Source organism: Hibiscus syriacus, unplaced genomic scaffold (assembly GCF_006381635.1).
Source record: "Hibiscus syriacus cultivar Baekdansim isolate YM2019G1 unplaced genomic scaffold, ASM638163v2 tig00111769_pilon, whole genome shotgun sequence".
NCBI classification, from domain to species: Eukaryota; Viridiplantae; Streptophyta; class Magnoliopsida; order Malvales; family Malvaceae; genus Hibiscus; species Hibiscus syriacus.
Genome location: NW_024063172.1, coordinates 1155856 through 1169692, shown reverse-complemented (window position 1 = coordinate 1169692; position 13837 = coordinate 1155856). Strand labels below are relative to the sequence as shown.

General features: G+C 28.5%; 1 protein-coding gene across 1 annotated transcript; it reads left to right on the top strand.

Annotated features, from left to right (window-relative positions):
* The first annotated feature begins 1338 nt into the window (after positions 1–1338).
* Positions 1339–2945, top strand: LOC120169439. The gene has a single exon (XM_039177583.1). The coding sequence runs from the start codon at positions 1659–1661 to the stop codon at positions 2877–2879; it is 1221 nt and encodes a 406-aa protein (XP_039033514.1). The 5' UTR covers positions 1339–1658; the 3' UTR covers positions 2880–2945.
* The last annotated feature ends 10892 nt before the right edge of the window (positions 2946–13837 follow it).

Below are 13837 nucleotides of genomic sequence, written 5' to 3'. Positions count from 1 at the left end.
AGTTATAAAATACTCATCTGATTATAGGTCATTGCTTTATTTTATTGAGTCTTTCGACTATTAAAAGTTACAAAATTGTTACTCGACTATTTATATATTCCCAACTCATACTTTTTTGTTAAAATATTTATGATAGTTTGAGTTGGACGTTAATCTACTGCCTGCGATATGATAAATTTGATCTAAATATTTCAAACGACTATTATATCTCAATCAACATGTTAATGTCTAACTCAATTTGCCATATAATTTTTAACGAAAAATGACGAGTTTAGAACATATGAATAGTCAATGGACCATTCTATAATTTTTAATCGCTAGTGAACTCATCAAAGTAATACCCTGTAATTAGATAATCCTTTTGTACTTTTTAATAGTTAGGGACTTAAAAATAATATTTTATATTCTTAGATCGTTAATGTAATTTACCCTGACCATTCTTTGAGTAATCTAATTACTTCTATTTTTAAATATTAATTAGGGGCACCTAACCATTTCTTCACATTACAATATATATTCTTTAAAAAAAAGGATAATATAATATTGTTTTATGGTTACAGCAAACAAAAGGTATGTTGTTCACCGATCTATCCATCTTTCTTGGTATATTAGTTTTCCATATTTTATGGTTAAACCGTAACATTTTATATTAATTTTAATTTATTAATAATTTAATAAATAGAATTTTACACATGACAGTTTTTACTTTTTAATGCCTTCTTTGAGCCAATTTTGTAACATGATATTATGTCAATTTATTTATCTGTTTTCCTTTGAAAATTAATCCCTGACCTAGTCAAAGACTGGCAAAAAAAACTTTTAATATTTTTCTATGTTTTATTTAGTTGTTGGTTATACCAAATAATAAGTAAATAAATAGATAGAAACACTATACTTACTTTTCCCCTACCATTAAACCTAAGTTACCTGACCATTTAAGCATTATAAAATTTTAAACAATTTATTATAATTTTATGGATTTTAAAAAATTATGGGTGAAAATTACTTTTTTTTTAAATATGAAAAATGAATTAAATATATTTTAAAAATAATCCGTCAAACAAATTATTCTCCCTAAAATTTTAAAAATACAATATAATTTACTAAAAAGCAGTAATAATTGAAAAAAAATATTTTGATTTTGCAAATAAGGATAATAATGAAAAAAACACAACTCAGATATACTTTGACCAGTTGCTTTCATTTTCATCTCTTACACACAAATGTCAATCCCACGCCATCATCTGATCCTTTATTTTTAGTGAATCCAGAAGCAGCAGATTAGCTGAACCAAACATCTCTTTAATGTAAACACAGAATATTTCTTTTAAAAAACATACTTTCCCTTAACCCTCAAGCCTAAAATCCAAAAGATTCAGCTTTGGCCATTGATAATCCCTGAGCTCTTTTCTTATCATCTTTTGAAGATTAGAGCTTTAAAGACATCATATTTATGGCTACTTTCTGCTGATTTTTGAGATAGCGTTTCTTCCAGAAGATCTCTCTCTCCCTCTCTTTTTTCTCTTTACATCGTTTTATTATTACCTCATGCTTGGCTTTGTGTTCTGTGTTTTGTTTTGTTGTGTTTTAGTATGGTGGAGTAAGCAGAATAATCTCTTGTCGGAAACAATCTTTGTTCTTTTTTCTTTTTTCTTTTAATGGATTCTGGTAATAGTGGTAGTTTGCAATCTTCAAGTGGTGGCAGTGAAGAGTTTGACTCACGCGTTGAGTCTGTCTCAGCTTTTTTGAGCCATACCGGTCATGGTCATGGCCAACCGCCGCCGCCTCCGTTACCGGTGGTACAGGATTATTCTCCGTCGACCATGTTCGACCCTTTATCGTTCTTGGATAATCGATCACTGCAACTTTCGGCAACAGCAACGGCGAATCCAAGCTCGGCCCTTGATGTGATTTGGTCCAAAAATCTAAGATCTGAGCCCAATTGCACTTATCTCAGTGCGTTCATGGCTTCCTCATCGGCGGCACAGGCGACTCAACAGCTGTTCACCAACCAACAACCACAAAGTGAAACCAATTTTCCATCGTTGCAGCCGGTTCCACAACGACAAGACAGTTCGGTTTTCGACATAAATGGCGGCCAAACCAACAACAAGAGCAATATGGTGCGGAATCCAAAGAAGAGATCAAGAGCTTCCGGGCGTGCACCGACGACTGTTCTGACCACAGACACCACCAATTTCCGTGCCATGGTTCAAGAGTTCACCGGAATCCCAGCATCACCGTTCCCCTCCTCACCTTTTCCGAGACTCGATCTCTTCGGTCCACTGTCTTCCACTTTGAGATCAAACCATTTAGACCCTCCTCATTATCTTTTAAGACCATTTGCTCAAAAAATCACACCTCCACCTTTCCTTAGCTCATCAATGGCTGACGCTATAGTTTCTAATCCTAGTACCAACAACAACAACATTAGTTCTTCTTCAACTTTCATTAACTACCAACTACCGACCGAGTTAGGCCATTTAAAGCAGCCTCAGAATCTACTCAACATCAACATGCAAAACCCAATTCTCAACCTTCAATCTCTCCTTCAAACCCCTCCAAAATACCCGTTTTCCGGTTCGAACATGGATGTTCCACCAACTGAGTCGACTCTCAAAATGAGTGATTTAGATGAGTTTGGCTCGAGCAAGGAGGGGCTTCAAAACATGGTATCTTCACGAGAACGTGATGATCGGAATCTCCTATGGTCCATCAATGGCGGCTATGACGGTGACGACCGGAGAGTCTCGAATGGGAAAGCGAGCAACTTGTCGTTGTCATTTTCGCCGGATTTTCGTGCCGATAAAGAGCTGGAACACGTGGGTAATTCCAGAAGTGAAGGTATGGTGGAATCATGGATATGTTCCTCAGATTAGAAGTATCTAATTTCATTAAAAAAGAAGAAGAAGAAGCTTTCATAACTGAAAAATCTGAACAAATAATATGAAGGGCATGATCAGGGTGAATATTTTTCACAATGATGCATGAAAGAGATGGAATCTTTATTGTTTTCTGTCATATTATTAACCATGAAATAGTTAAAAGTTCAACTATATTTTGCATTTTTAATTCTATGGATATGTAAATAATCATTTAATTAGCTTAATGTTTTTGTTATTTTTTTGTTTTATTTTAAAATATTTTAAAAAATAAAAATGGAAATTAAGAGTAAAAAGTGTCTAAAACTATAAAATCTTGAGATATATAAAAAAATGGAAACTTGAAATAAGACAAAAAAATATAATATATTTATTTTAAATTTGGGGTTTGAAATTGATGGGTATTTTAAGGAGCAGAATGTGAATGTGAATGTGAATGTAAATTGAATAACGAAACCATGAAAATCTGTGCTCCTTTCTCTTTGTAAAATCATTTAGGTTTTATTTTATGTCAACTTTTGTGTTTTATTTCAAGGAACACGATTTGTGACAGTTTCAAGTTGGTGTAAACGTTAATTGGAGCATAAGAAGATTTTTGAAATTACAGACAGAAATTTCTCCAATTATTTCAGTAGATCCTATGCAAACAATGGACATATGGGACCTGATCCGATTCAAAGAACAGAAAGTAATTTGGCACAAATTAATTTGGTTCCCATTACACATTCCATAGTTAAGTTTGATTACCTGGATGATAATACTCAACCGGTTGCCAACTAGAGACCAACTCAATACAATGAAAATTTGCACTGATATCCACTGTGTAAACTGCGGCACTAATATGGAGTCAAGGGACCACCTCTTCATGCAATGCCCACTGGCAGCAGCTCTCTAGAATGCCATTCTGAAGCTTAATGGGATGAATTCATCTTCCATGACATAGGTTGAAATGGTTTCAAAGGCTTCTTCTACATGGAAATGAAGGTCACTCCTTACCACCATTTTGAAAATTTCTTGGACTGCATTTCTTTACTTCATCTGGCAGGAAAGAAATCAAAGAATCTTCTTGGGACGTCATAGAACGGTGGAATGCTTGCTCAAAGAAGTTAAAGACGATGTTGGGATCCGTCTCAAGGTACTAATATTAATAGACTTGATAGTACTAATCTTAAGCTTTGTGATGTTTGGGATATAGTCTAACCAATCTTTTTTGTATAGGTCGATTTCTTTTGATTTTTGACCGTTGATTGGTTGTACTTAAACTTTACTTTGGGTAATAAAATTTTGATTTATCAAAAAAAAAAATCGATCTGGTTGTACACCTATTTTTTGTGAGTGAATCTTTCAGTGAAAATTTTTTTATACTCAAACTCGAAACGTACTTAAAACAATCTAAATTTACTTACAACTTAAATCAACTCAATTGGTTGATGAAATAATTTTATTTGTATGAATAAGTACCTTGATTTTAAAATTTAATAGCAAGAGAGATTATTCTAAATTTTATTTTTAATCATTACGGTGCTGACGTGATTATTCACAGTATTAACATAACAATCTACGATAATTGATAACATATCAGACGAACTAAATTAATAACTTAAATATGATAAATAAACTACCATATCAATAACATAAATTATCACGCCAGCATAATACTAACGTGCAAATCCCGAAAAAAATAGTTGGGAAAATATGATTGAATGAAAGGGTGTTATATATAAAAAGTTGGTAATCTTTTTCCTCTTATTGATTGTTGCATTATTCTTTTTCTTACTTTCAATAATACTCACTTTCACACTAATGGTTTAAATTTTGAAGGATGATCAGTGCGTTTTGGTTTCAAAATTGTTTTTTTATCTTTTAGAACAGTTTTGCCCTTAATAGGGAAAATTACGTGTTTAATACCTAAGTTATCAGTTTTGGTCTATTTTAGTATATAAACTTTCATTTATTTCAAAATTATACTTAATGTTTAGTTTTTGTTTCATTTTAATACATTACCGTTAAAAAATCAATGAAACTGCATTTTTATGGGTAAATTACACCATTCACCACTCAACTATAATGATTAAATTATGAGTAATTTAAAAGTCAAGTAATTAAATTAAAAAAAAATAAACTTTAGTGACTAAAATAGGAGTGAAAAGATAATTGAGTGATTAATGATGCAATTTACCCATAGCAGGTAACACGTGTTGATCACTCGTTAAGTTTTTAGTGACGATGTACTAAAATGAAACAAAAACTAGACATCAGGCATGGCTTAAACTTGAATTGATAATTAAGTTTTTATATTCTTCAATGTTCAATTTGATACTTGAATTGTGTAGTTCAATTAGATGCTTAAACTTGAAATTTTTGTTCAAATTAATATCTAGACTTGGCTTTTTGGTTCTTATAAGTTAAAAATCACAAGTACCAAATTGAACAAAAAACAAGTTAACGTACCAAATTAATGTCTTTCCTTGTAAAATTAACATATAAAGTAATACATTAAAGTTATGATCCTTGTATAATAAATGAATTATTTTTCTAACACTTAAAAGAGAGAAGTCGCAGTCTCAGAAATATTATTGTGTTAATTTGAAATATCAAAATCAAAAGATTCAAAGATTTCAACATATCGACATATTCAAGTACAATTCTATATTTTGTTTAATTTTTGATGATATTATATAACAAATAGGGGCAAAGCTAGAATATCAGTTTAAAAGAGATAAATTATAATTAACCATAAAAATGAGGATAGAATACAATTAACCATAGAAAATAAGAGACAAAATCAAAATAAACGAAAACTATGAGGTTTAATTTGATATATTACCCATACAAAAAATGAGGGAGGGCTGTGGCCCTATGCTTCATCCTTGATGACAGGTCCAATATTATTTAGTTTTATAAAAGATTTTTGCGGTTTTAACAATTAAATCTTTACATCCAAACTGTAGGATTAAAATTTACAATTGTAAACACATATGGATAATGTATGATATTATTATAAATTATTATTTAAAATAAAGTAAATATATCTTCTTAGAATATTTCAATTACCTTCTAGATGGTCTCCTTCGATGGATTCATATACCACATCAAATAATAATATAATATAATTAAATGTAGTAAATAATTAATAGAACGGATTGTTAATTTTTATTTAATTAATATAGTGATCGTTTTAATTCATTATTTCATATTAGTACTATTGTTTTATCTTTAATCATTCTCTAATAAATTTTATATCGATGTTTAGCAACATTAATTTAAAAGTAATGTTAAAGGAAGAAACTTGAGAGAGGGTTAATTAATTAATTTAGAGCTAAAGGACTTGAATTTGTAGGCGTGCCATGTCTACTTAGGCAGATAGACTAGGGCTCAATAAACATTATATATATATATACACACGTATTATACACTTAATTCTTTAGACTTTTCCATATTAGTCGGTCATTTTAATTATTAGACATCACACATAATTTCAACATGTTCAATGTGCCCAGGAACTAGTAGCAACGTAGGAACACTGGTTGGTACCTTATGTCCCAAGTCTCAAAGCGAGATTATTATTTTAATTGATAATTATTTTTATTAAGATTTAATCATAAAATATTTTTTTTGACAATTTAAACAATTAAACGTAGGTTCTCTTAGGTTCGGTGGATAGAGCTTAATTAAGCCTACAACACGTTAAGCTTTTGCTATTTGAATAACTTATTCATCTCTTTAAACTCGTTTTTGGCATGGATCATATGGAAATTAATTGCATTTTATTTTTAATTTTTTTATTGGAAATCATTTTAGTGTATTGTTCATTCAATTAATACATAATATATTAATAATCAGAGGCGGAGGGAGGCCTAGACCTACCTAGGCCATGCACCCCAATGCCAAGAAAAAAATAATTTAATAATTTTGTTAAATTTTAATTTTATTTAGGCTTAAATATGTTATTGCCTAGATATATTATTTGTATCGAGTTGTCATTTAAAATATTTTTTGAAACGTTTTGACCCTTAATTTTAAATCGTTATCCCATTTACTACAAATCGTTAATACTATTAAAAAAAATTATTGGCCAATCAGAACATGCCTTTTAATTTTTATTTTCTTTATATAAATAAATTACCCAAAATACACTTCTTCGCCACCCCAACCCCCATCTCCACCGTAACATCACCATCTCTAACAATTTCCCCGCCATTCATTCTGCAAGCTCCAATCAGCACCGGTAACTATAAGCATTTCGGTTGCAGTTTCATCATCATCCCCAACAATGCAAGCACATTAGCAAACTATTCCTCCCTATTTAAAAAAAAAAATCAAACAAATTAAAGAACAATTCACATCCAATTGACAGTAAACATTTGATTTTATTAAAAAAAATCAAACAAATCAAAGAACAATTCACCTCCGATCACCTGATTCTTTCCTTTTTTTTTCTAGGCAACTAAACAATGTTTCCGGAATCTTACTACTAATATTTCATCGATGTTATTTTGCACCCTCCAATGCAAGTACACCACCAATTGAAACAAAATTTTTGATTAATCAATTAGAAACTGACGAGATGAAGAACAACATAACCCAGAAAAAAATCATATTTTTCGAAAGAAAAGAACCATTAGAGATCTAAACTATTCATTCCTTAGTCATTTATTTGCTCCACATTTTCTTACCATCCAAACACTCAGAAAAAGGGTAAAAGAGAAGAATACAAAAGACTTACCATTGAATGACAATAGCAGTGCAAGAAAAGAAAAAAATTCCATAAGGAAACCACTTTGTTTTTTTCTCCAAACCACCACCATGCCGACGAGAACCAAAGTTGTTAACAACCCAAACCACTATTGATGAACTGGAACAAAGCTCCCTCCTTTATCATACATCCCCAAATAAAACAAAATGAAAACCCATAAAGAACAACAATAGTAAAAGAAACCCTTTTCTTTTCATCACCAAAGAGGGAGATATATATTAGGGAAAGAAAGGGTTTGGTGTTCTGTTTCTTGGAGATATGCTGGAGAGAGATGAAGAAAAATGAAGAAAGCAAAAATGGAGGCTTGGGGGGGAAGGGGAAAGGGTATTTTTGGTATTCTATAAGTTTTATTTTATTTAATAGAATTTTATTTATTAAGATAAAAAATAAATATTAAGAGGTGACATGGTATATTCTAATTGGTCAGCAAAATTTTTTGATGGGATTAACGATTTAGGGCAAACAGTATTATGATTAATAGTTGAAGAGGTAAAATGTCTTAAAAATATTTTAAGGGATAATTCGATACAAATGATATAATTCAGGAGTCAATGGGACATGTAAGTTTTTTATTTAATCAAAATTAAACTAATTAGAGTTCTATTTAATTTTAAATTTAACTATAGTTTTATCTCTTTAAAATCTTAAATTAAAAGTTACCTTCTTATAACTTATATACTATGATGCCCTCTCTTTCTTATTTATTTATATTCATTACGTGCTTTTTAAATTCAAATAAATATTTTTAAAGTCAGAAGGTAATTGAATATTTTAAGTTTTTGATGTTCTTCTATAAATATTTTTATTACTTTCTTGAATTTTCATACTCCATTTTTATTTTGTTAATTAATTACTTATGAACTTGTGGTGTTATTAGCGGTTTGTTTATCAATTTTTCAACATCACCTATAAGATTATAATAAAAATTTAAAAGATATTCCTCATATGCTATTTTACTCAATCAAAATGATTCAATATTTCTTTTTCTTCGACCATAGATGATTTTGATTTTATGAAATAGAGAATTCATCTTAACTAATAAAAATATTATATTTTGAATTATTTATTTCTTACATAAATTTAAAAGTTATGTTAGAACATGTAATTATACAAAGTTTAGTTGTTATTAAATTTTTATATTATAAGATTATATCTATGAATAATATTAGGTAATTTTTTATTATATTTATATTAACTCATACAATAATATTTATCTGGATTCACCACTGTTACTAATTTCAATAAAATTTTAGTTTAAATATCATTTATTACTATATATAAAAATATAAATTATATTAAAAAATGAATATATAAATATTGATTTTCAAAAATAAATAAGGTCGGGGAATGCCAGCAGAGCTAATTACTGTACGACGTCGTATTTCACATGTGAAGATACCATCTAGAGCATTAGGATACAAATAAACTTTGAACAACAAAAGCAATTGTCATTGCCAACGTCAACTCTTTTTTTCCCGACAACAATAATATGATCCGACGTACCAAATCTAACTAAATTATTATAAATATTTTTTAAAATAATTGATTTTTCTAAACCTATTTCAATTATAAGATTTATATATTTTTATCAGATTAGAACCATACAGGTTTTAATTTTGACAATGCTATCATATACATATATATATATATATATAACAATAAAGTCCTTTTATGTGCACGTTTTTCACATTATTACACACTACCCTATAGTGGGTCAGAGGTGATTTTCATGAAGGCCTCACTTGTCACCCACTGGGGATTGTCTCAGGAAAGGCGGGTTAATATACGGCTAATATACAGCATTACCGGATACATTAAAATGTATTTAATAAATTCGGTTTAGCGGTACCTATTATGTTGACAACTAATAATGTTTTAGGTAGAAAAAATGAAAAACTATTAAAAAATTTGGTAACCGGTAAACTTTGGTTATCGGTAAGTATCTATCCTTTTTATAAAAGTGTCCATACGTTTAACATATCAAGTAAATTTTACCGGTTTTGTCATAATGAATCTGGTTTTGTCATATTTTTACCTGTTATATTGTAAATTATCTATCCTTTTTATAAAAGTGTCCATACTTATTTCACTGTGAAAATATATTTATTATTATCTTTAGTTAATATTGTTAAATTTAAAATCTAAATAATATTTTATAAAATATCAAAACAATCAAATAATTTTTTGTGTAAATGAAATTATTAAATTAATATTGTAGGTGGAAAACATGAAACACTATTAAATAAATTGAAACATAAATTACATAACTTTCAAAAAAGTATATATCATTTTTATAAAAGTGTTCATACTTATTTCACTGTTGAAAACATATTTATTATTATATTTGGTTAATATTGTTAAATTTAAATTCTAAATAATATTTTATAAAATATCAAAACAATCAAATAAAATTTTGTGTAAATTAAATTATTAAATTAATATTGTAGGTGGAAAACATGAAACACTATTAAATAAATTGAAACATAAATTACATAACTTTCAAAGCAGTTTTAAATCCTAAAAAGTGTCGATACTTTTAAAAAATATATCGATCCAAAACGATATACCAGGTAAAAATATGATAAAACCGGTAACAAAATGATAAAACCGGTAAATTTAAAAGTGTCGATACGTTATATAAGGATCGACACTTTGTGAATTTAAAAGAGAAGCAGTTATAGCGCCTATAATGTGTCGATACTTTAAAAAATATATCGATCCACAACGATATAACAGGTAAAAATATGATAAAACCGGTATCAAAATGATAAAACCGGTAAAATGATACCGGATATATTGAAAGTGTCGATACTTTCGTAAGTACGTGTAATAAATTATCGACACTTTCAAATAAATAGGTAATTATCATTTCGAAAGTATCGACACCTGACATAAAAGTATCGACACTTTTGTATTTGTATCGATTAAATATAAATAACATATCCGATGAAAATATAAAGGCCATAGCTAAATATCCTCTGAAAAAAGATAGAACGGACGAGTTTTTGAAATCGAAGAGTAATTGTTGCTGCGTTTCAGAAGGCGTTTCTAAAGCGAAGTTTGTTTGTTTGTTGCTGCAGTCGAATCGAAAAGTATGTTGTCGAAACCCTAATTTTTTATTATTACAGTAATCGCGATAGGGTTTTTTATGTGTTGTTTGGGGTTTTGGAGTAAGGAAGCATTTGGGACCGATTGCAGGTAGAAATAGATATTCAAGGAAAAATATAAATGTCGATACTTTTATTAAATATTATAGGTAGAAAATGATATTATAGGTTGTATAAATGTGCCGACACATTTTGGTGTGGCCATTCAAATTCTTTTGAAGAAAACCGTTTTACCACAAGAGTAGTTATCTATATTTGTATATTGAAAAGTGTATGTAACAAAATAATTTGATTTGCGTAAACTGATATATGAAGGAAAAATGGAGTCAATGGGTTGGAAAATTGTTGGTGGAGCAGATGACTTTGAAATTGAGGCCGAGACTCGAAAGCAACCAAAGGGTGGATATATGTACTTCTAGTAAGTATCAATGTCTTTTTGTTATTATTGTTGAAATGGTAATTGGATTAAAGTATCGATAAACTTTAAATTGATTACAAATTTTAAATGTTAACAGTATGGCCGAATGCAAAAGGATGAAGGGAGATGGCACACAGAGCGGTTCGGTATGTAAAATGAAATTGACATTGAGTAGTATTAGTATTTAGTGTTAATGTATTGATTAAGAAACGTTTATGTTTAATATTAGGTGAAAAAAGATGTGAGGTCCAAATGGAATTCAATGAGTGATGCTGAAAAGGAACCTTACATCACACAGTCAAGGAATGATAGTAAAGAATACAAAGAACGGAGAAAAGCACATGATTTATTTTTACGTTACGGTATATATTATTATTAAATTAAAAATTCTAAATAATATTTTATAAAATATAAAAACAATCAAATAATTTTTTCTGCAAATGAAATTATTAAATCAATATTGTAGGTGGAAAACATGAAACACTGTTAAAAAAATTGAAACATAAATTACATAAGTTTTAAAAAAAGTATCGATCCTTTTTATAAAAAGTATGGACACTTTCAATATAATAGGTAAACATATGATGTAATAGGTAGCCCTTATATAATGTAATAGGTATCGTTTATATAATGTAATAGGTAGTGGTTATATTGTAAAGTGTCTATCCTTTTTATAAAAGTGTCCATACTTTTTTCACTGTGGAAAACATTAATTTAAGGTTATCTTTTGAGTGAGTTTTAAGATATTAATTTAGTAATTATAGGCGTCTAATGATTTATTTTTTACGTTGCGATATATATTATTATTAAATTAACAATTCTAAATATTATTTTATAAAATATCAAAACAATCAAATAATTTTTTGTGCAAATGAAATTATTAAATTAAATAATTCAAATTGAAAATTAAACAACAAATCAATTAAACATTGTTGTGGGTACATTAATTGAACATTGTTATGGGTACATTATTTGGATTAATTTCGTTGAGATGGGTTATGTATAACAAAACAATCTATCTCGCATGTGAGTACTTTATTCCAACCATGTGACAAGTGTGACAACTCCATCAACTCACAACTCAGCTTTGAACTCAATCAATATTGTCTTTTAGCTTGATGGTTCATAAAGCATGTTACTTGAACAGTATGAATCAATTATGCAATTTTCATGTTCAATTTAACACTGCATTTCAAATTCATTTCATATGTAATTGGAGTTTGAATTTAAATTTCAATTTGAGTTTGAATTTCAATATATATTTCGACTCCACTATAAATATTAGCCCAAGCCAATATGCATGTTATCATTGATTATTCCTAATTTCCATTGTTTATTTCCAACGTTTAAACGCGAGGGAAATCCCGACCATTGTATTTTTTTGGTCAACTTTAAAGCGTCAGAAACGTTTCGGGCGTATGATCTGGGTGGTAAACAAATAGCAACTAAAATCATAAGTCCGAAATGCTTCTGAGTACCACCCAAATCATATGTCCGAAATACTTCCGATGCTCATCAAAATCCAAAGCTCATATGGTGCCAAGCAAAAGGAAATCAAAATTCAAATCTCATATGATACCAAGCAAAAGGAAATCAAAATCTACAACTTGAGTTTGAACATTGATATGATATGTTCAGTTGTTATCATGTTGGGATTTTCTCGTTTTTGATTGCTTGGATAGTTGTTCTCTTGCTTCTTCAAGTGTCTTTAGCTTATAATTTATAGCTTGGAATGTGTTTGATGTTGTATATATTATTATTAAATTAAAAATAATAAACATATATATTATTATCTTTGGTTAATGTTGTTAAATTAAAAATTCTAAATAATATTTTATAAAACATCAAATAATCAAATAATTTTTTGTGCAAATGAAATTATTAAATTAATATTGTAGGTGGAAAACATGAAACACTATTAAAAAAAATTGAAACATAAATTACATAACTTTAAAAGAAGTATCGATCCTTTTTATAAAAAGTATGGACACTTTCAATATAATAGGTAAAAATATGATGTAATAGGTAGCGCTTATATAATGTAATAGGTATCGTTTATATAATGTAATAGGTAGTGGTTATATTGTAAAGTGTCTATCCTTTTTATAAAAGTGTCCATACTTTTTTCACTGTGGAAAACATTAATTTAAGGTTATCTTTTGAGTGAGTTTTAAGATATTAATTTAGTAATTATAGGCGTCTAATGATTTATTTTTTACGTTACGATATATATTATTATTAAATTAAAATTCTAAATAATATTTTATAAAATATCAAATAATCAAATAATTTTTTGTGCAAATGAAATTATTAAATTAATATTATAGGTGGAAAACATGAAACACTATTAAAAAATATTGAAACATAAATTACATAACTTTAAAAGAAGTATCGATCCTTTTTATAAACAGTATGGACACTTTCAATATAATAGGTAAAAATATGATGTAATAGGTAGCGCTTATATAATGTAATAGGTATCGTTTATATAATGTAATAGGTAGTGGTTATATTGTAAAGTGTCTATCCTTTTTATAAAAGTGTCCATACTTTTTTCACTGTGAAAAACATTAATTTAAGGTTATCTTTTGAGTGAGTTTTAAGATATTAATTTAGTAATTATAAGCGTCTAATGATTTATTTTTTACGTTACGATATATATTATTATTAAATT